The sequence below is a fragment of the Myotis myotis genome, unplaced genomic scaffold (assembly GCF_014108235.1).
Source record: "Myotis myotis isolate mMyoMyo1 unplaced genomic scaffold, mMyoMyo1.p scaffold_m19_p_19, whole genome shotgun sequence".
Lineage (NCBI taxonomy): Eukaryota > Metazoa > Chordata > Mammalia > Chiroptera > Vespertilionidae > Myotis > Myotis myotis.
Genome location: NW_023416323.1, coordinates 31,199,154 through 31,221,956, shown reverse-complemented (window position 1 = coordinate 31,221,956; position 22,803 = coordinate 31,199,154). Strand labels below are relative to the sequence as shown.

The 22,803-nt window shown below is 50.8% G+C and overlaps 1 protein-coding gene across 3 annotated transcripts; it reads left to right on the top strand.

Moving 5' to 3' along the window:
- Nucleotides 1–491: 491 nt before the first annotated feature.
- On the top strand, nt 492–22,082 carry SLC9A5 (solute carrier family 9 member A5). Of its 3 annotated transcripts, none has more exons than XM_036346589.1 (16): nt 492–1,207; nt 4,839–5,141; nt 6,636–6,799; nt 6,993–7,071; nt 7,490–7,532; nt 8,099–8,319; nt 8,523–8,725; nt 8,945–9,034; nt 9,132–9,202; nt 9,928–10,057; nt 10,553–10,641; nt 10,802–10,928; nt 15,178–15,348; nt 15,833–15,899; nt 17,227–17,361; nt 20,368–22,082. In XM_036346589.1, exons 1-16 carry the CDS (start codon nt 1,015–1,017, stop codon nt 20,826–20,828), a joined length of 2,547 nt encoding a protein of 848 aa, XP_036202482.1. In that variant the 5' UTR covers nt 492–1,014; the 3' UTR covers nt 20,829–22,082. The 3 variants fall into 3 exon arrangements, with proteins under 3 accessions (XP_036202482.1, XP_036202481.1, XP_036202483.1); XM_036346588.1 differs by having other exon boundaries at nt 7,355–7,532; XM_036346590.1 differs by lacking the exons at nt 492–1,207; nt 4,839–5,141; nt 6,636–6,799 and having other exon boundaries at nt 6,997–7,071; nt 7,441–7,532.
- Nucleotides 22,083–22,803: the final 721 nt, after the last annotated feature.

The window sequence follows — 22,803 nt, the reverse complement described above, 5'->3', positions numbered from 1 at the left end:
GAAGAGGGAGCCGTGCTCCTCAGTTGTGGGGAAAGGGTGGGATGACACAGTTTGAGGAGGAAGGTAGAACATGTTTCCCTCAGTTTTGGAGAAGAAGGGGGATGGGTGCCCCTCAGCTTGAATGAGAAGTGGAGACGGCCCTCCTCAGTTTGGGACGAGATAAGCCCAATGCCCTTCAGATTTGGGGGGGAAAGTTGGGTGGAGCCCTCTTAGTTTGCGGGGAATTGGTTGTCTGTGTTTTCCATAGTTTCGGGGAAGAAGATGTGTCCTCTTGTTTTATGGAAAAGGTGAGAAGGGTTCCCTATAGTTCGAAGGAAATGACGAGGAATGGTGGCCTCGGTTTGGGAGGTGAGGGGACTGGCCTCCTCCTCAGCCTGGAAGGAGCCTGGGGTTTTCTGGGGACGTTGGGGACAGCGCTGTCCATCACGGCTTCCTGGGAGCGCCCAGTGCGCGTGCGCAGCTCTGGTCGGGGCTGGGGACCGAGGGGGGTCCCAGGCGGCGGGGAGGGCGGCGGCTCGCTGCCCCCGGCGGTTCGCACGCGGCTACGCGGCGGCCGCGGCCTCGGTACCAGGGGGCCAGCTGCTCGCCGCCGGGTGGCACTCTCCTTGGAGACGCGCCCCTTTTGTCTGGTTCTCGCCCCCTGGCAGACCCCTGGCCCTCCCGCGGCGGGCTGCCACCCCCGGTGGGTGGGACGCGCAGGTGACTCGGAGCGCTGTGGTCGCTCACAGCGCGAATCCGAGCCGGGAAGGTGTCGGGTAGGCGGATTGCGGGAGCCGGGGGAGGGCTGCGCTGGAGCCTTTCCAGAGCTGAGGCTGGTTTAGACGGGAGGAGCCGGGGAGCCTGAGTACGGAAGGGACGCCCGGGACAGGAACTCAGAGTGCAGACCCGGCTTGGGGGTATCGGATCCGGGATTGGGGGGAGCGCGTCCCACGTGCCTGTGACGCGGGGGCGGCCGGTAGGCGGCGGCGGCGGCGGCGCGGGGCCGGGAGGGCGACTAGGCAGGCAGGCGGCAGGATGCTGCGCGCCGCGCTGCCGCTGCTCGGGCTGCCCCTGGCGGGGGCGGCCACGACTGAAGAACCCACCCAGGAGCCAGGGTCTCCGGGCGAGCCTCTCCCAGGGCTGGTGCTCTTCCGCTGGCAGTGGCACGAAGTGGAGGCCCCCTACCTGGTCGCCCTGTGGATCCTGGTGGCCAGCCTGGCCAAAATCGGTGAGTGCGTAGGTCCGGGTGCCGGCCGGCAGCGGACCCGCCCCCGGCCCCTAGCTCCCAAATCCGGGCGGGCTTCTTGCACGGGGCTGGGGCTGGGGTCGCGATTCCACGATCCGGGCTCTCACGGAGTTCCTGCGTTGCCTCTGGAGGATTTCCCTCCTCGCGTGGGAGCTCTGAGGATTTGCCTTTTCCCGGGGTTGCCCTAGCTCTCTACGTCCCCATCCCTGGACTCCTTTGCCCTCTCTGCGCCCCTCTTTCCCTTGCAGTAAGCCCTCAGGTCTCCCTTCTCCACCAGTCCCCAGCCACCCAGAAACCGCTGGCAGTGGTGAGGACGTGAGGGGACATTGAGGGGATGGTGTTCTTGGGGGAAACCCAGGCATCCTGGTCCCTGGAGACCAGGTCCAAGTGTCCCACTCTTTCGGGAATCTAAACTGTCACTTTCCCTCTAGTCCCCGAAAGATGTCTCCTTGTGCCTAGCTGTGGGACCCCTCCCCAGCCCTTCCAGTTCAGGTCTGCAGTCTCTTCCCACTTCAGGGCATTAGAAACTTCCATTTATTGGGGCCTGACTGTGTGCTGCCAGCACTAGATGCTTCCCTACACCCGACCTCCTTCAGTCTACACAACATTGAAGGTTATGCTTCAGAATCCTTTCCTTGAATAGTGCAGCTTTTCCTAGCCCCTGTCCCCTCCTCCCGGCTTCGGAGCAGCCAGTGGTCCCTCCTCCCACCAGAGACCCTCCTCCCTTTCCCTGTTGTTCAGACTGTGCTGTGGGGGTGACTAATTATAGCTGTGTTGCTACTGGCTCCCCATCTATGCTGGCACAGTCTGTACTCCAATCTCACCAGTACATGTAGGAATCACATAGACTAGAATTTGCCCCCTCCTCCCCCAGGGACATTGCTGAGAGGAGGGAGGCTGAGCAGGAACTGAAGAACTCTCCACTCTGCTGCGGCAGCCCATTGATAATGGAAAATGGGGCCTTAAATGCCGCCTGAGAACAGGCTTTGGTGATAGGTATTGACTTGCTGGGGTTGATGCATGCTCTGGAGATGAGAATGGAATGGGGTTCCTAGAGGAGAAGAGAGGGGGGAACCAAAGGTAGTCTGTGGGAGATCTATGACGGAACTTAGCTTAGGGCCTGGCAGCAAGGTGAGAGGAGCCTCAGATTTGGGAGCCAAGAATGGGGTTTGCTGAGAAGTTTGTGAGCTGTAGGAGAGTTCCAGTCTTACTTAGGCTTATGGCAATGACTGTAGTTTCCCCCATAAATCATAGTGCTTTTCCTAGATTGGATGACACCTCCTCTGGAGGTAGGAGAAGAGAGCCTCCATTGCATCAGTGAGAAAAAAAAAAAGCAAGGAGGAGAAAGATAGGCAGAATGTTCTGGGATACCCCCCTCCAGCTTCATTGCTAGGAGATCCCCTCCGCCCCTTTTATTCAACAAATCTTTTTAAAAAATATGCTTTATTGTTGTTGTTTTTTTGTAAAGAGAGGAAGAGAGAGGGATAGAGAGATAGAAACATCAATGAGAGAGGAACATCATCCATCAGCTGCCTCCTGCACGCCCCCTACTGGGGGTTGAGCTTGCATGTGCCCTGACCAGAATTGAACCAGTGACCTCTTGGTTCCTGGGTTGAAGTTCAACAGCTGAGCCACACTGGCCAGGCTCAACAATCTTTATGTAGATCCCACTATGTGCCAGACACTGCCCTAGGTCCTTTGGGGGAGGGGCTCCCAAAGGGCACTGTCTTGGCATTGAATCTCACACAGGCTAACATGGAGGCCTACCCCACTACCCACCACACCAAGGGATTGCATGGGGAGAGGTGTTCACTCATGGCCTCAGGGACCAACAGAAAGCCGAGAGAACTTATTTTAGAGGCAAAGGTAGAAGTGGAACTTCTCAGCAAACCCCATCCTTGACTCCCATTTCATACTACCTTCTCTTTTCCTAGAGACAGATCTGTTATTATTTTGCCCCAGAGTCATGTTTATTTTCTACTTTTTAAATATATTTTTATTGATTTCAGAGAGGAAGGGAGAGGGAGAGAGAGATAGAAACATCAATGATGAGAGAGAATCATTGATTGGCTGCCTCCTGCACGCCCCCCACTGGGGATCGTGCCCGAAACCTGGGCATATGCCCTGACTGGGAATCGAACCCGTGACCTCTTGGTTCCTGGGGCGATGCTCAACCGCTGAGCTACACCCGGCTGGGCCAGAGTCATATTTAATTAACATTTGAGAACCAGCTGTTTATCCAACATCCTACTAGGCACGTTCCCACTATATCATTTTATCCTCACCCTGTGTAATGGGTATTTCCCCCATATTATAGGAGAAGAAATTGAAGTTCAGATAAATTAAATAATATGCTTGAGATCACACAATTAGGAAGTGATAGAGACAGAAGAATTGGAGATCTTCTGATTGTTAAACCCAATACTTTTTAAACTGCTGAGTCCTTGGTGAGCCTTTTAATGAAAAGCACATTGGACTAGCATAGTACTCCTAGGAGGTATAATATTCATTATGGTCTAGTTAGGGAGACAGGACACAGTAATGCAATAATAAGTAACATTTATTGAGTGCTTACTATAATGAATATAGTAGATTGTCATATTTAAAACTCACAACAGTTCTATGAGATCATTACTGTTTTTATTTCCATTTTATTCTTGAGGAAACTGAAAGTCATAGAAGTGAAGTTATTTGCTCCACCAAAGTCACAGACCTAGTAAATACAGGAGCCAGGCTTTGGACCCAAGCAGCCTGGCTCCAGAGGCCCTGATTTTTAAAAAAATATATGTTTTATTGATTTTTTACAGAAAGGAAGGGAGAGGGATAGAGAGTTGGAAACATCCATGAGAGAGAAACATCGATCAGCTGCCTCCTGCACACCCCCTACTGGGGATGTGCCCGCAACCAAGGTACATGCCCTTGACCGGAATCGAACCTGGGACTCTTCAGTCCAAAGGCCGACGCCCTAGCCACTGAGCCAAACTGGTCAGGGCGAGGCCCTGATTTTTACACCTATGTTATACATAAAAGTATATTGATTAGCATTTGCTGAGGTTCAAATAATGATGATGAATAAGGGAAATCAGAGAAAGGTGAGGTCCCCTGAAAATGAAGTGGCGAGGAGGGGGAATTCTGGAAATGGAAAAATCAAGCAATGGTCTAGGTCAGTGGTCGGCAAACTCATTAGTCAACAGAGTCAAATATCAATAGTACAACGATTGAAATTTCATTTGAGAGCCAAATTTTTAAACTTAAACTATATAGGTAGGTACATTGTTATTAACTTAATTAGGGTACTCCTAAGGCTTAGGAAGAGCCACACTCAAGGGGCCAAAAAGCCGCATGTGGCTCGTGAGCCGAAGTTTGCCGACCATGGGTCTAGGTTACCATGGTAGGAGCAACAAGAAATAGACAACTTTGTAGCCTGGAAGGTTGGAGATCTAACCTGCATTTCTTTTCTCCTTCCTTGGTCCCAGGGTCAGGGGTCCTGACCTTGGATAACCTTCTAAGACTGGGAGGTTATAGGCCAGTATGTGTGTGTGTGTGTGTGTGTGTGTGTGTGTGTCTGTCTGTCCTGTGAGCTGAAACTTCTGGCCCTCTTCTTGCATTGCAGTGTTTCACTTGTCTCGGAAGGTGACGTCCGTGGTCCCTGAGAGCTGCCTGCTGATTTTACTGGGACTGGTGCTTGGAGGCATTGTCTTGGCTGTGGCCAAGAAAGCTGAGTACCAGCTGGAGCCAGGCACCTTCTTCCTTTTCCTTCTGCCTCCTATCGTGCTAGACTCAGGCTATTTCATGCCTAGCCGGCTGCTCTTTGACAACTTAGGTGCCATCCTCACCTATGCCGTGGTGGGCACACTCTGGAATGCCTTCACAACAGGTGCTGCCCTCTGGGGCCTGCAGCAGGCTGGACTTGTGGGTGAGTGACTCTTAAGACCTGAGCTGGCAGAGGGAGGCTTTGCCAGACTCATCACCCAGCTCTTTTCTCCTCCAGCTTTGGAGATCCCATGTTGGCAGGAGCCGTACTGGAGAGCTCCATCTTGGGTCCCTCCCACCTGGAGTGTAAGGCATTGCTCCAGATGGGCCCTCAAGCCTTCATTTAGGTCTTTGCCAGTTGAATCTGGGCTCCTACAACATGACAGATAATCAGGGACCTGACTCCCAGCTGTGTGTGGGCTGCCGTGGATAGGAAGCCTGTGTCACCACTCTGCTGCCTCCTACCCTGTTACCATTCTGCCACTTGCCAGCCCTGTTCCCTGGAGGCACAGTTCACCATTCCTTTGAGGGCTTACCATCCTGACTCACGTTATTATTTTTAATAAATACATAGTATACATTCACAAAATGCAAGATACTACACTGGGTGTTCTCTTTACTTATCCCACTGACTCATTATAGCAGCCCTGTTGAGGTATAATTTATCCCATTTAATGGATGAAGAAATGGAGGCCCTTAAACTTATTTGATATCAGGTCTAAGATTAGCAGGAGAGGTCCATTTTAATGAGGCTCTTTGCATTCAGGCTGCTGTAACCTGCTCCCGTCTTCCTCATTTCCTGCAGTCCCTGCCCCCCCACCCCCACCCCAATTCATTCAACTCTGAATGTTGGTAATTCAGCCTTCTTCCAAGGTGCAAGGAAAAGTTTGCAATTTTCACTTGAGGACTCCAACCTGGTTTTCCTAATGGGTCAGTGAACTCCCTGAGCTGTAAGAAAGGGAGGACATGAGACCGTGATATTAATAATAATCTTAATAATAGGGTACTTTTAATGCATTAGGCACTGGCTAAATGAAGAACTTTGTGGGGAAAATACTGTTATTATTCCCAATAGATACATGAGGAAACAGGCTCCCAGAGACTTGACATGTTCAAGTCTCACCGGTGGTGCCATTCATACTATATTCAGCCCTCATAGATGGATAGCCTCTCTCCCTCCTGCTGAGAATTGGGAGGGTCACATCTCTTCGTCTGAGAACCACAGGTGTGGGAGAAAACACGCTCTTTTGTTCTCCCTAATAAAGCCAGTCAGCAGCCAGTTTCCACCTGCTGGTGGTTATGATTACTGCTGCTGCAGTGTTTATTGTCAGTGCCACTTCAGCTTTTCAGGTTACGTAGAGCTTTCTTAGCCGTCTCTTAGGTTGATTTCTGCAGCAGTCTTGTGAGGTAGGCACAGGAGGAGGCATGACTAAGAGGTCATGTGACAATGACAGTGCCAACATCACAGAGCTGGTGAGTGGCAAAACCAGGCCTTAGGCTTAAGTCTCTTGATTAGCAGGCTGATGCTCTCTCTCATCCCAGGTCCTCTCTGGGTGTCCTTGTTTGAACACTGGGGTGGAGTTTGGGCTTGTCACAGGGAATACAGTAGGAGACTCAGTACATCACCAATTACTGTCCCTCATCTGTCCCTTGAAAGCCCCTAGAGTGCAGGCAGGCTTGCTGGACTTCCTGCTGTTCGGGAGCCTCATCTCAGCAGTGGACCCCGTGGCTGTGCTGGCTGTCTTTGAGGAGGTGCATGTCAACGAGACTCTCTTTATCATCGTCTTTGGCGAGTCCCTGCTCAATGATGCAGTCACCGTGGTGAGAGTGCTCAGCTGGCTGCCATTCCTGATCCCAGGGCCTCCGGCTCTGACTAGTTGGGTGTATGAGCAGGCTCAGACCCTCCCCCCACCACAGGTCCCCTGGGGAAGACATACAGTCTTAGCACTCACCTCCTCCCAGCAGTCCCAGTTGCTGCCTTCCCCTCATTCCTGATTCTCCTTTTCTCATTCAGGTGCTGTACAAGGTCTGCAACTCCTTTGTGGAGATGGGGTCTGCCAACGTGCAGGCCACTGACTACTTGAAGGGAGTCGGTCAGTATCTCCCCACTTTCAGCTAGCACTGCAGGTCTGCCTCCCCTGGGTTGCTGCATTCCTGTCCCCACTGCATCAGGGCAGAGGAGGTTTTTCAGGCCACCTCATTCCCTTCCCTCCTTTAAGGAGAAATGGGCCCTGAGAACCTAAGAAGGAGGGTCTTCCTTGGGATCCTGCTCCCCAGGGAGTGCAGTGGGCATCCTCCTCCACTCCCTGCCAGGCAGAAGTCTTGTCAGCCCAGGTTTGGTCCAGGGGTCATGCTGACAACCCACTCCTCCCCCAGCCTCCCTGTTTGTGGTCAGTCTGGGCGGGGCAGCCGTGGGCTTAGTCTTTGCCTTCCTCCTGGCCCTGACCACACGCTTCACCAAGCGGGTCCGCATCATCGAGCCACTGCTGGTCTTCCTCCTCGCCTATGCAGCCTACCTCACTGCTGAAATGGCCTCCCTCTCCGCCATTCTTGCGTGAGTCCTGGGGAACTTGCAGGCAGGCAGGTGGGAGGGGGCACTGGAGATGGTTGGCCCTTATATGGACAGATGCAGGGCCCTGAGGAGTCCATCGGTTCCCCTCAGCCCTTGTGGTAGTGGGAGCCTCAAACTCCCCTTGGGAGACAATAAACTTCAGGTAATGTTCCAGGATCTGCCTCCAGAACTTCCCTGGGGACCCCAGAACCCAATCTTCCTCGCCTGAAGTGTTCTTTGGGGTGTGGCCTACGGTGGAATTGGCTTCAAGGCCTGGTGCCACTGGCTGGGGTGGCCACAGCAGTCCCAAAGGTGCCTCAGAAAGTGTGCTATTCAGAGCATGTTTCTCCTACCTATCCCTTCAAGAGGCACTGAGCAGGAAGCCTGGAGATATGAACCCTTATCCTAGGACCACCTCTAGCTATTCTTGGACGGTCTCCATGCCTCCTGGCCGGGAGAGTGTGACATCCTGTGATGGGCCACACCCTCTCCTGTAGCATGTTCAGACCCCAGAACTGTGCCTCCTGCGACCCCTTCTCACTTGCCATGTCTCTCCATTCTTCTCCCAGGGTGACTATGTGTGGCCTGGGCTGTAAGAAGTATGTGGAGGCCAACATCTCCCATAAGTCACGCACAACTGTCAAATACACAATGAAGACTCTAGCCAGCTGCGCTGAGACGGTCATCTTCATGCTGCTTGGCATCTCAGCTGTGGACTCTTCTAAGTGGGCCTGGGACTCCGGGCTGGTGCTGGGCACTCTCTTCTTCATCCTGTTCTTCCGAGCCCTCGGTATTGCTTTCCCACTCTCCTTCCTGCCCCTGCCCCAGCTCATCTCCCAATCTGAGTCCACGTCCTTGTCAATTCCTAAGCCTTCCCTTGTTGCTATCCCCTCCCAGCCCCTGTCAGACCTTAGCCCAGATACTTGGTGCCATCCACTGCCAGTGCGCTCCACTCCCAATCCCCTGCTCCTACTGGCCTCCCTCCTGCTGTAGGTGTAGTCCTGCAGACATGGGTGCTGAATCAGTTCCGACTAGTCCCTCTGGACAAGATTGACCAGGTGGTGATGTCCTATGGGGGCCTGCGGGGGGCTGTAGCCTTCGCTCTCGTCATCCTACTGGACAAGACCAAGGTCCCTGCCAAGGACTACTTTGTGGCCACGACTATTGTGGTGGTCTTCTTCACAGTCATCGTGCAGGTGGGAGAGTCCACAAGATTGGTTGGGAGAGGGCGTGGCAGGAGGCTTGGAGCCTTTGGGATAGGGCCTCTTCTTCCTGTTGGGGGTGGGGTGCAAGGGCCTTCCTTCCCAGACCTTGAATGCATTGAGGTCAGGATACAGAAGCTGAAGCCTAATTATGGGGAGGGAAACACATCAGGGAACTAGGTAGGGCAGGGCTCACCTGCTGCCTGTCTGTAGGGCCTGACCATCAAGCCACTGGTCAAGTGGCTGAAAGTGAAGAGGAGTGAGCATCACAAACCTACCCTGAACCAGGAGCTGCATGAACACGTGGGTACCAGAACCCCATCCCTCCACCTGTCCCTCTCTCCCTTTTCCTATTTTGGGCAGAGTCCTGATCCAGTCCCCCTACCAACCCCCCTTCTAGACTTTTGACCACATTCTGGCTGCAGTGGAGGACGTTGTGGGGCACCATGGCTATCACTACTGGAGGGACAGGTGAGGGAGCTGCCCCGAGGCTCCTTCAGCAGCAGCAGCCCCACCAGCCAGGGCAGCATGGGGGATGTGCCACACTCCTGAGAAGGGACACAGCGGGCTCAGGCTGCGTGACCTCTGCCTGAACCCCTTCAGTGGCATCCCAGTACTCTCAGGATAAGACAAGGCTCCCCAGTGAGGCCTGCCTGGCTCTGCATGGTCTGGCACCTGCTGGACTTCACCTCATTGTGCTCTGTTCTGTCTTTGACCATCTGCCTGTTAATTACATGGATCCTGGTTCAGAACCTCAGGACCCACCATGCTTCTCCCACCCTGGCCACTGGGACATTTACACATGCAGTTCTCTGCTAGAACATTTCCTCGCCTCCCTTTCACCTGCTTAATCTCTGCTCATCCTTCAGATCTCACCACAGCCATCAAGTCCTTGGGGAGGCTGTCCCTGGCCTCCCTGCTAGGACAAATCCCTATCACTCTCAGTAATTATTCTTTGTAGTTCTTGTCACGGTTGCAATTTCACAGTTATTTGTACTAACTTCAGTTAGTGGCAGGCTTTCCCATAGCACAATAACTTCCATAAGAGCAATGCCTAGCTTCAAGGTTTTTCCTGACTGAGGCCCATACGAAGAGAGCCAGGCCAGCACTGGTAGTGCCCCTACCCCATTTGAGGAAGGGCCAGCTGGCCGGGCCATGGGAATGGCACTCAGGGCCGGGCCTGGCATCCTCTGTAGGTGGGAGCAGTTTGACAAGAAGTACCTGAGTCAGCTGCTGATGCGGCGGTCAGCCTACCGCATCCGGGACCAGATCTGGGATGTATACTACAGACTCAACATCCGGGATGCCATCAGCTTCGTGGACCAGGTGGGTCTGCAACCTGTGGTGGGTGAGCAGGTGGCCAGGAGGGCAAGGCGGGAAGGGGTGACTGACAGCAGACAGGCCCTGAGCAGGAAGTCAGGCACTCCTAGCAGAGTCAATGGTCTTGTGGAGTGGCCGCTGCAGGAACCAGCCTGGCCTGATGCTGACATTCCGAGTCTGGCCGACAGCAGAGAAAGGTGGGAATCAGCTAAACTCTGGTTGACAGTTCAACCCTATCTCATCTCCAATGTGGCTCAGTGCTTATCACTAGGCTTGGGACCTTGGGTAAGTCGCTTACACTCTCTGAGCCTCAGTTTCCTCAACTGTAAGAAAGTGGAACTAAGAGTGCCCGTGCCACAGAGTTTTGAGGATTCATTAGGTAAAGTTGAACCTTGAGCATCAAAAGGACGGAATGTGTTAACTATTGCTATTTTTTTTTTTTTGTTACCCTCTGAGACGTTCAATCTGATTGCCATCTGACCTTTCTCTTGGTCCCTCCAGGGAGGCCACGTCTTATCTTCCACCGGGCTCACGCTGCCCGCTATGCCCAGCCGAAATTCTGTGGCAGAGACCTCTGTCACCAACCTGCTGTAAGTCCTGAAGCCTGTTTCCCCTTCCTGAAGCTCCTCTCCATTGGGCGCTCTCTCTGAACCACCTCTGGGAAAGTCTGTGAGCACCTCAGCTTCTGCCCTTTCCCTGGTCTGTGCCTCCGGGCCCTTCCCCAGCCTGTACGTGCCCTGCCTCTTGCAGGAGGGAGAGTGGCAGTGGAGCGTGTCTGGATCTGCAGGTGATTGACACAGTACGTAGTGGCCGGGACCGTGAGGATGCTGTGATGCACCATCTACTCTGTGGAGGCCTCTACAAGCCGCGCCGAAGGGTGAGAGCAGCCAGGGAGTAAGAGTTCTGAGGGGGTGAGGGTGATCTGAGGAGGCCATGATCACAGGCTCAAGAGATGGTTGGCACCAGCTGTGGGGAGTTATAGATGCCCAATTGAGGAGTGGGGGCTTCATCTTGTCAGTAATAACTTTCAGCTTTTCTTTTTTGCGTAAGGGTTGGTCTGATACAAGCACTGCTTAAAGATGTCTGCAGAATGCAGATCACATAGGAGGGGGTGAGTTGAAAGGCTGTGTGAGCCAGTTGAGAGGCTGAGTGAGTTAGTCAGGAGGCTGGAGTGCAACACTAGATTAGAGCTGGGTGGTGGGAGGGAGAGGAGCATAGGACTGGGTGATTGGAGAATAGGAGATCGAGAACAGAGGGCTTGATGGGGTCAGACACAGACAGAAGCAGGAGTGCTGAAAAAGCCTGCAGGACCAGCTTAGCACGGGGAAGGCAGACATCCATTTTAGGTAATGTGAGTTAGTCCGGTGCAGGTTGTGAAGTTTGGGGGCTAGAAAGGCCTATCCTCATCCTGGAGGGAACCTGTCACAGCCCCAGAAGGGGGCAGCAAGCCATTACCTTGAACTTTCCTGAAATGGGAAGCCAGCTGTTACCATTTCAGGCAGTTTTAACAGTCAAGGCTGTTTCTACCATTGAGACAGAATTGGCCTCCTTTTAACTTGCTCCCACTGGTCCTGATTTAACTCCCCGCAGCGCTGCAGAATGTTTTCAAAGGTTTCAAGGCAGTTCCCTTCCACAGGCCTTCTGCCCTGAGGCCAGCATTTCTTCTTCCTGCTGTGTCTTCTCTGGTCATAGAAACAGGCCCACAATGGAAGGTGCAATTCTAGCTGCCATTAGCTGTGGCAGGGCATGGAGCCTCTCTTACCTTTCTAGTTCTAGAACTTGCCATTCTTTTCTTGTAGCCCAGAATCCCTCCAGCTTTGGCTCACCACCCTGCAACCCCATATTGTCCTTACAATCAGACAAACCCCAGTGTCTTCTTCAGTGGGTGTTTAACCCTATCTCATCTAACTTATTTTGTTTACTTAAAAATATATATATATATGTGTATATATTGATTTTAGAAAGGAAGGGAGAGGGAGAGACATGGAAACATCAATAATGAGAGAGAATCATTGATTGGCTGCCTCTTGCATACCCCTATCTACTGTGGATCAAGCCTTGACCCGGAATCGAACCATGACCTCCGGGTTCATAGGCCAATGCTCAACCACTGAGACATGCCTGCCGGTCTTGTTTATTTTTTTCTAATGGAAAATTTCATTCATCCACAAAACTAGAGAGAATAAAATCACTCATTTATCTATCACCCAGCTCCACTAATTATCAATGCATTATTTAATCTTATATTCTGGACCCCCACACCCCATCCACACTTTGTCGCAAAGCAAATTCCATAATATCATATCATATAACATATCATATCATATCATATATGTTATCTCTAAATATTTCAGTATGTATCTAGGTGCAAGAACTCTTAAAAAACACACAACATACTACCATTATCACTTATAATAGTTAACAATAATTCCTTCTCACATCAAATATCCAGTGTTCCTAAATATCTTTTTCCAGATGGTTTGTTTAAATCAGGATCCAAATAAAGTCCACACATTACATTTGGTAAATTTGTCTCTTTATTTAAAAAAAATCTATAATATTTCCTTCTTCCTCCTTTTATCCTCTTGTTATTTATTGATTGAAGAAACTAGATACTTTGTCTCAGAGAATTTTCCATTTTACAGATTTTGCTGATTATATTTCAGTGGTGGTTTTTAATTTGTTTCTCCCTCCTCTATGCTTCCTGGTAGTTAAGTCTAGAGGCGTGGTCATATTCCAGGAACATTCAATAAGTGTGCTATGTGTTTCTTACCTATCACATCAGGATGTACATAATGATTGGTTGTCTATGGATGTGTGTGTGTGTAAGATTGGTCAGTGGGGTCTGTCCAACCTGTTCTTGCATAATTTGAAAAAAGAAACTGGAGTAAGATTGTGCTTATCCCTGTTAAATGTCATCTTATTTGATTTAGCCCATCATTCCATCGTTTGGATCCCATGTCTGCCACCAAATATCCGCTCAGATTCACATCTTATGAAAATTTGCTAAGCCTGTTAACTCTGTATTCATCCAAGTCAACATAAAAATGTTGAACAGGATAGAGCTGAGGACAGAGCCCTGTGGCATCCTACTAAAGACTTTCCTCCAAACTGACATGGATCAAGCATTTTTGGGGTATGGTTACTCAACCAGTTCTGAATCCGCTTAGTTATACCATAACATAATACATAATTCCTCATGTTCTCCACAGAAATATCATCAAGGAGAGACAGGAGTGTCTAGTATGCAGTTAAAAATGTAAGATTATAGTTTAAGAGAGAGATAAGGGCTGCAGATAGATTTGGAAGCAGTCTTTATCACAGGTTTCCTCACCTGGCTACATCAGAATTCCCTGGGGAGCTTGCTGGAATACACATTCCTGACTTCACCTCCTGCAGATTCTGATTCTGTAGTATGAAATGCAATGAAGAAGCTGTGTGTTTAAATTAAAAAAAAAAAAAATATATATATATATATATATATATATATATATATAAAATTGATTTTAGAGAGGAAGGGAGAGAGAAATAGAAACATCAGTGATGAAATTCATTGATTGGCTGCCTCTTGCATACCCCTACTGGGGATTGAGCTCACAACCTGGGCATGTGCCCTGACCAGGAATCGAACCATGACCTCCTGGTTCATAGGTCGAACCTTAATCACTGAGCCATACTGGCCAGGCAAGAATCTCTGTGTTTAATACCTCCCCCTGGTGATTCAAATGCAGCTAGTCTGATGGCTGGTGTTAACCACAGATCTCTTTCCCTGGGCTAACTGAAGCTGAAAGAATGGATACGTTTGCTGGGGAGAGTATTTAGAAGGGACAGAGGAAGGCCAAGGACAACACTGTTAGGAATGCACATGGAGGAAGAGAAGCGGGGGGCAGCAAAGGAGGAGAGAGAAGTTAATAGCAGCTGGTGTCCTGGACGCCTTGGAGTAGCAGCTGGTGTCCTGGACGCCTGGGGCAGAAGTGGGATTGGATGCTGCACAGAGGTCAGGCCAGCGCTTAACTAGGGGCCATGGCACTAGTGACCAGGTAGAAGGTAGCACTGGGGAGTTGCAGACCCTGAAGTATTTCTGGTATTTAAGGGAATACTGGGTATGAGGGAAAGTGTCAATCAAAGTATAAAAGTCTGGCAGCAAGTGGGAGGCAGTGGAGTCAATGGAAAAGTTTTTTTCAAGGAGGTAAGGGGGCAGTGGTGAGGGAGGGATTGAAGAAGCAGGAGAGGGAGAAATAGGAGCAGGGAACTGATGGAGGCAGCAAGGAGTGAGCTGAGCAAAGCGGAGGCTGGGTTGGAGAGCAAGGATCCCTCCCTTTACCCCCGAGAGAGGGCCACCTCTGGGTGAGTATGTAGAGGAGGGCAGATGGGAGACTTGCAGGGAGCTCTTAGAATTGGTTCAGGGAAGCAGGAAATGTGAGGTATAGGAAAGGGGACAGACTGGGAGGCAAAGCAAGATGATCTGGAACATGGTGGAAGTACTTGGGAGATTACCACTAGAGAATGAAAAGACTGCCAGAGCCAAGGGCAGAGATGGGGGCAGTCTGAGGCGAGTGTGTAGTGGGTTTTTATGAGAAGGAGTTGGAAGGAGCAGTTGATGGGATTAGCCCTGAGCTGGGCACAGGTGGTTGTTGGACTGAGAGGGTTCGGGGTGTCAGGAGAGAGAGATATAGGAGTTCAAAGTGCTGCCTGAGGTATCATGGAGGTGGTTGTAGGAATGGCCAGCTGGAGAGTTCCACCTGGAGAGAGAATCCTGTGTAGCCAGAAGGGGGCGTGTGAGCCAGGCAAGTGGACAGGTTCATAACTGGAGGTGCAAAGCAAGAAGTGTCCCCCATGGTCTCATAGGAACCCCCTGCTTCTGGTCACTTTAAATCAGAGAGAATTGGGGAAGGGCAGTAATGGAGAGCGGAAACCAGATTTGGGGGAATAGGTTCTGGGGTAAAGGAGAGTTTTCCCCCAGTGAACTGAAGATACAGACTGGCTGGATTCCTATTATATTTTTTTGTTTTGTTCTTGAAAAACTGGGCTGGCAGGGCCTCTGGTGACCATGGGGCTGTGGCCTGGGATTCCTGTGGGAGGCCAAGGCACCCAGCCTCATGGCAGGGCGGGGCTGTCATTGCCAGTACAAAGCCAGCTGCAGCCGCCACTTCATCCTGGACGACGCGCAGGAGCGGCAGGACAAGGAGGTCTTCCAGCAGAACATGAAGCGGCGGCTGGAGTCCTTCAAGTCCACCAAGCACAACATCTGCTTCGCCAAGAGCAAGCCACGACCCCGCAAGGCTGGCTGCAAGAAGGCACGTGCTTTCTTTGGGACCTCTGTTTGGGGCTGGAGGTTGACGGCATGCAGTTTTGAGCCCCCCAAGTGTTGGAGTCCAGCCCAGGGAGACCCTTAGTTGGATAATACTCAGGGACTTAGTGACAGCAGCAGTCTGGGTTCCCTTTTGCATCTTCCTGGAGCCCCCAAAGGGCAGGGTGAGGCCTTCAGAGGGAGATCAACCTCTTGGCCATGCAGTCACCTGCTGGGAGGCAGCAGGACTTCCTACCAGAAATGAAATGAGCAGGAGAAAGGCAGATCCTTGGAGGGGGCAACTCCATAAGCCCCTAATTCAGCCCAGACTGGCGTATGGGTTACTCAGACTCCACATGTGCCTGGGGGACCCAGGGATGGTGGAACCACTGGGATTGACACAGACTCTATCCCCTGCTATGTCAGGAAGACAACAGGGTTGGGGTTGGAGCCAGGACCAGAAGCTTAGGGTTTTTTTTCTTGCTTCTTAGAAGAATGGTGTGGCTAACACTGCAGCTACAAATGGGAAATCTGGAGACCTGGGCTTTCGGGACACAGGCAAGCAGGGAGTGGGGGGAGAGGGAGGCGGAGGATGGGAGGGGTAGGGAAAAGGCAGGGACCCATCAGCCAGAATCCCAGAGGATCTACTCTGTGCTGTATTCAGTGCCAGAGCTGGGGTGCTTCCCTTCAGGCACTAGATGGGCACACTTGATTTTAAAGCTGGATGTGTTCAAAGCAGTTATTAGACTACTAGAAGCCTGGTGCACGGGATTCGTGCACTGGTGGGGTCCCTCGGCCTGGCCTGCGGGGATCAGGCCGAAACCGGCTCTGACATTCCCCGAGGGATCCCAGATTCCAAGAGGGTGCAGGCCAGGCCAAGGGACCCCACTGGTGCATGATCAGGGCCAGGGAAGGACTGTGGGAGGGCTCCAGGGCATGTCCAGCCCTGGCTTGCCCAGTCCCCGATCGGGGTGATTGGGGCAGGGCAGTCTCGCCCAGTCCTGATCAGGCCAATCTGGGCCAGCAGGCTGGGGAGGGACTGCGGGAGGTTGGCCCGCCAGGAAGGGACCTCGGGAGGGCTCCAGAGCGTGTCTGGCCTGTCTCGCCCAGTCCTGATCGGCCAGACCCCAGCAGCAAGCTAACCTACCAGTTGGAGCATCTGCCCCCCTGGTGGTCAGTGCGCATCATAGTGACTGGTCGAATGGTTGAATGAACGGTCGGACACTTAGCATATTAGGCTTTCATTATATAGGACTCATGACAGGTGGTATCTGATAGCTAACCACAGGTTAAAGGCCCTGAGGACTTGGAAAAGGTGTCATGGAGAAGGGGAGAGCTTGGTCTGAGCCTTGAAGGATGGGGGGCCCTGGGGCCCAAGTGTCCCATCTGCAAAACCAGGATGAGCTGAACATTGATGGGCCTTCCAGCTCTTCAAATGCTCATGTTTTTTTTCTTTTAATGTTTTTATTGATTTTTAGATAGAGAGGAAGGGAGAGGGAGAGAAAGATAGGAATCAAACCTGGGACCTCTTGGTACATGGGATGATGCTCAACCCACTAAGTCATACCAGCTGGGCCAAATGCTCATGTTTTCAATTGATGGGATCTGGGGCTGAGAGGAGAAGATGGGAAAGCTAGAAAGTGTGACTTCCCTGACGGCTTCCTCTGAGGGCTCTGCTTGCCCAGTTTGCCTCCTTGGGATCTGTAGCTCCACTTCCCTTTCTTGCAAGCACCCACCCCCTAGACCAGTGCTGAAGCAGCCAGAGGAGAAGCAGGTGCCTCTGCCAGCTGTGGGCTCTGCTTGGGTGGAGAAGGAACTGGCTTGTGCAGTACCAAGAGGCAGGTGCTGGGCTGGCCATCCCGACTCAGCTCTTGTCCCTCTCCAGCTGCTGTGATCTTAACCGTGGAGTCTGAGGAGGAGGAGGAGGAGAGCGACAGTTCTGAGACGGAGAAGGACGACGAGGGGATCATCTTTGTGGCTCGGGCCACCAGTGAGGTTCTGCAAGAGGGCAAGGTCTCAGGTAAGGGCTTCCTCCCTGCTTCTCTCTCCTCTGGAGCTAGCTGAGCTGTGCAGTTGGCCTCTCCCTTTTCACTCACGGTCTCTACTCCAGACAACTCCCTTTCCCCATTCACTCATTTATTCACCAACCAGCATTTAATGAGCATCGCCTTTATATCAGACACCTGACGGACATGATTTGCTTCAACCCTCACAACGACCAAGATGGGGAAACAGCTCAGAGAACCAGAACTTGGGACTTGTCCAGTATCCCACAATAGGTCCAGAATTTGACTCCAAAGCCCACAGCCTTTTCACTGCCAGGCTGCCTCCCTTTATAGTCTGGGGAGGAACATGAGGTGACAAGCTAATACCTGGCTCTGTTGTGACCCATGCTCAGCACACCTGCCCTCAGGTAGAGCCCCTGTTGAGGGTGGCAGCCTTTCTGGAGGTGGGAGCCTGAATTCATAGAAATGGGATTATTGTGGCTAAAAAACACTATTTTCTTGTTTCCGTATGTGGAGAACTAACCCACTCATAAATATCACTGCCAGTTGGCTCAAGCACCCTCAAGTGTCTTTAAAAAATTTTTTATTATAGAAAATTTCAAAATACACATTAGATAAAATGGTAAAGTGAACTCCCATTGATCTGTTACCCAGCTTCAAGAATTACCTACTTCTAACCAATCTTATTTCATCTATATCATCATTATTCACTGGATTCTTTTTAAAAATATATATGTATTTTTTATTGATTTCATAGAGAGGAAGGGAGAGGGGGAGAGAGATAGAAACATCAATGATGAGAGAGAATCATTGATCGGCTGTCTCCTGCATGCCCCACACTGGGGATCAAGCCTGCAACCCAGGCATGTGCCCTGACCAGGAATTGAACTATGACCTCCTGGTTCATGGGTTGACGTTCAGCCATTGAGCCATACTGGATGGGCTCAATGGGTTCTTTTGAAGCAAATCTCCAATATCATATCACTTCGTTAATAAACACTCCAGCATATATCTCTAAAAGATGAGGATTCTTCTTTAAAGATACAACCATAATACAATGATCAAATTTTAAATCATGGTTATCAAATATCCAATCAATGTTCAAAATTCCCTGATTGTCTTAATATTTGTTTTTTACAGATTTCTTCAAATAAAAATCCAGACAAGGCCCACATACTGCATTTAGTCGAAAAGCCTTTTTTAACGTTTAGCAATGGTTCTCAAGGGGGGTGGTGGTGGAGGGATTTTTGCCTTTAGAAGACATTTGGTAATGTCTGGAGAGATTTTGGGTTGTGATGACTGGACGGGTGTACTTGCATTGAGTGGGCAGAGGCCAGGGGTGGTGCTAAACATCCAACAATGCACAGGCCAGCCCCCACAACAGACAAGGATCTGGGCCAGCATGTCAGGGTGTCAAGTTTTTATAGGTTCCCCCAAACTCTGCCACCTATCTTTTCCCCCCTTGCAAAGTATTTATTGAAATAATCTGGTTATTTTGTTCCATAGTCTTTCCTTGTCGGGATTTTGCTAATTGCATCCCAAAAGTGTCATTTAGTATCTTTCACTGTCCCTTATATTTCCTTTACTTATTTTTATTGGTAAAAATCTTTAAAAACAAAAGGAATTATTTCATTCAATGAGTGGTTCCTGGCCACCCTTTGACCCCTTCTTCCTATATGTTCTCCCGCAACTTCTCTAACTTTGTGTATCTAGAGTCTAGACTCTGTCTCATTTTCTCAGCTATCTTATATTTCCTCTAAACTGGTAATTACATCTAGATCAGATTTCAGTTTTAAATTTTTGGTAAAAATATTTTATAGGTGGTATTGGTGTACTTCCTATTGCAACACTTCAGGAACATACCATCCAATCATCTTTTTGTGAAGTGAATATTGACCACTGGGTTCAGATGCTGTTACCCTGAACCCTCCATTATCAAGTTCCCCGTCAGCTTTTCATTGACTGGTCTTAGCAGCCACTGATGATCACGACCAGATCCAACATTTCACTGGGGCTTGCACAATGGTGATATGCTACATTTATTTTTTGGGGGGGTCTGTATTATTAAGCAACTTCCTCTCATCAATTACTTAGTTACTTTGCGATATAGTTCATACAGGAAAGGATGGATAAATGCTTGATTTGTTCCCTTTTGTTTATCAGTTTTCAGACCATGAGTTAGTCCCCTAGTGTCCAAAGGTGAACACTGCGTTTTTGTTGTTTTAATTTCACTGTGGTTGTTAAAGTTTACTATTTCAGGTCTCTCCAGGGAGGCAGTTTTAATTTCAATCACAGCATCAGTACATTTTGTAATATACTCAATCTAGTCTAGTTTATTGGGCTGCTCAGGACTTTATCAATGAGCAGACACATATTGATCTGCAAGGCATTGTACTTGACATTGGCCAGAGAGCTTCTCTTTCCCAGGTTTCCTCTTTCAGAACCTCAGACTTCCTGTCCTACAGGGGCTGAGCCTTCCATCCTGGCTGCCAGCATTCTGGGATTTTCAGCTCATGTCCTCTGTGCTCTGGCACGGCTTTAGTCTGCTATTAGGTTTGTATGAGCTCACACTCCTGGGCTCTGTCCCACCAGAGGGCTGTGGTGGGTGCTCAGACAGGGCTCCCAGCAGCAAAGCCTTTGGCTGGAGCCCTGAGATCTTCCTCACCCTCGCTGCCATCTCACCTTGGGATGGGGCTTGGCAGGAGACTGCTAGTCGGGTGAGAGCTGATTACTGATGGGGCTTTTTTCCTGCCTGGCTCATGCTTGCTCTTGCTTTAGTTACTTTCATTTTTCAAAGGGTATTTGTTGAGCAACTACTATGTGCTCAGCCCTGTGCTAGGTGCTGGGGATACAGTGAAGAGTAAAAACCAGCTGTGGAGCTTCCCTTCAGCAAGGCATTCATCAAATGATCACACAAGTGGATGTAATATGGCAACTGTGGAATGAATTTATTGATGAAAATGTAGAGTTGAGAATTCCATTGTGTTGGTACTGAGTGTGTGTATATTCTCCGTTCCCAGGGAGCCTTGAGGTGTGTCCGAGTCCACGTATCATCCCCCCGTCTCCAACCTGTGCAGAGAAGGAGCTACCCTGGAAGAGTGGGCAGGGGGACCTGGTGGTCTACGTATCCTCGGAAACCACCAAGATTGTGCCCGTGGACATGCAGAAGGGCTGGAACCAGAGCATCTCATCATTGGAGAGCCTGGCATCCCCGTCCTGCACCCAGGCCCCAACTGTGACGCGCCTGCCTCCCTGTCCGCTGGCTGCTGAAGAGCCCCAGGCCCCTCTTGACCCGCGCCCTAGCTTCGCCTTTCCCCCGAGCCTGGCCAAGGCTGGCCGCTCTCGCAGTGAGAGCAGCGCTGACATCCCCCGGCAACAGGAGCTGCAGCCCCTCATGCAACATGAGGACCAATCCCATCTTAGCCCAGGCACTGCCAGCTCTCACTGGTGCATCCAGTTCAACAGAGGAGGCCGGCTGTAGCCCAGGGACTCGAGGGGGAGCAGGAGACTGGAGTCCCTGTGGGAAGTCTCCGCACAAAGGGCAGAGGAGCCCACTCAGCCTGACATTTAGAGGGGCCTGGACTGAAGTAGCAACTGGGCTCCTTAAGGGCAGGTCAGAAGGGTCTCCTGGGCTGGTCCTTAAAGGGGCCCTTTTCACCACCACTGCTGCTTCTAACGCCTGCCACCTCCCCTTTTGGTGAGACCCTAACCCTGGCTCAAGACCAAGTCCAGAGCTAGGGACCGGGCCCAGAGTCTTGGATTGCTGATGTCCCTTCCCGGGAGGGACTTCCTGGGGGCACTTTAGGCAGTTTCCTGCTCCCAGTGCAAGGGCATCATTCCTCAGTGGACACTGGCCATTCCTGCCCTCCATCCCCTCCTTAGCACCAGCTCAAGGACAGTGGCAATGAGGTTCCTCAAGGGGCTGGTCCTCAGAGGGCTTGGGTTGGAGGTGGAGCAGGTCTCAACCTCGGGCTTTGCTGCCCTGTTACATCAGCTACCTATAACCAATTTTTTTTAGGGCATTGGGAATCTGTCTTCACTTCTTGCTTTATCTCCTTCCGTTGGCTGCCAGTTATTGGGGTGATAGCTCCTCCTTTTAAAGGACTAAGGCCACGGAGCTGGGCCAGGCTTCAGGTCAGGGCTGCTGTTTAGCCAGGGTCACTCTGAGGCTCTGCTGCTCTGTGTCCAACTCTGGACCTTTCAGGTCCTTGGGTCTGGTTTTCTAAGGAAGGGAGACACTGACTACTTTGACATTTCCCAAACAGGAATGGAGCCAGGGCCACTGCTCCACTGCTCTGGGGGCTGACAGGATGGCAGGTGACTTTCCTGGGGTTAGCACCTGCCCTGTGTTTTATACCTTGAACTGAAGCTACATTAAACATCCCTCAGATGGATGAGTGTCCCGTGTCTATGTGTCTGGGGATCTAGGGGCATGGGGTGACAACAAGGGCATTTAGTGAGGGAAATGACAACTTCTAGCTGCCTGCCCCAGGGCTTCTAGGCTAGAGACTGGAGGGGGATCCTGGGAAGGACTGTTAGGCCTTCTGGCCTTCCCTCCCTCCTCTCCTATACCTTCCCAGTATTGTCCCCTTTCAGGGGCCTGCAGCGGCAGTCCAAGATCACTATGGGCACAGGATCACAGAACTGGGAGTCCACAAAATGGTGAAGGCCAGCAGGAGAAGAGGCCCCAGAGGTCAGGTGCCATGGTGTCCAAGGATGCAGCCTCCACACGACCAATGAGCCTTCTTTGAAAACGTGAAGGCAGGTGCAGGACAAATGAACAGCAGTGCTCTGCACATGGTGGGTGGGAGGGCAATCTCAAGGGAGCTGGCTACTGTGAGTGTTTTTGATGCAAATCGGGTAGTGTGGGCTCCAGAAACATCTAGGGAGAGACATTCCTGGTAACAGCAGTTCCAGATTCAACTTCCTTAAAGGGGAATTGTGTCTGAAGGACTTTTAAAAATTACATCTATCTTGCTCTGGTCAGTGTGGCTCAGTTGGTTCAGTGTTGTTCTGTGCACCAAAAGGTCCGGTTTGATTCTGGGTCACATACCCAGGTTGCAGGTTCCATTCCCGGTTGGGATGCATGCAGGAGGCAACTGAGTGATGTTTCTCACATTGGTCTTTCTCTCTCTCTCTCTCTCTCTCTCTCTCTCTCTCTCTCTCTCTCTCTCCTTCTCCCTTCCCCTCTCTCTAAAATTAATAAAGAACATTAAACAATACATCTATCTTTACTAAGATATAACATGCATACCTTAAAATTCACCCATTCAGAGGTTTTTAATATATCGAGTTGTGCAACACCACATTCTAAGTTTAGAACATTTTCATCATTCCCAAAAGTTACTCCTTATCCCTGGCTCAGCCTTAGGTAATCACTAACCCACTTTCTGTCTCTAAAGATCTGAAGGACTTGATACACTGCCAAGGTTACAAATAGAGTCACTTTTTCTGTT

Excerpts from the sequence above, each read along its gene's own strand:
- SLC9A5 (XM_036346588.1), top strand. The coding sequence starts at position 1,015 with ATGCTGCGCGCCGCGCTGCCGCTGCTCGGGCTGCCCCTGGCGGGGGCG. Across the intron at positions 8,320-8,522 it reads CCTGTTCTTCCGAGCCCTCG|GTGTAGTCCTGCAGACATGG; the intron begins GTATTGCTTTCC and ends CTCCTGCTGTAG. Across the intron at positions 15,900-17,226 it reads CCTGGGCTTTCGGGACACAG|CTGCTGTGATCTTAACCGTG; the intron begins GCAAGCAGGGAG and ends GTCCCTCTCCAG.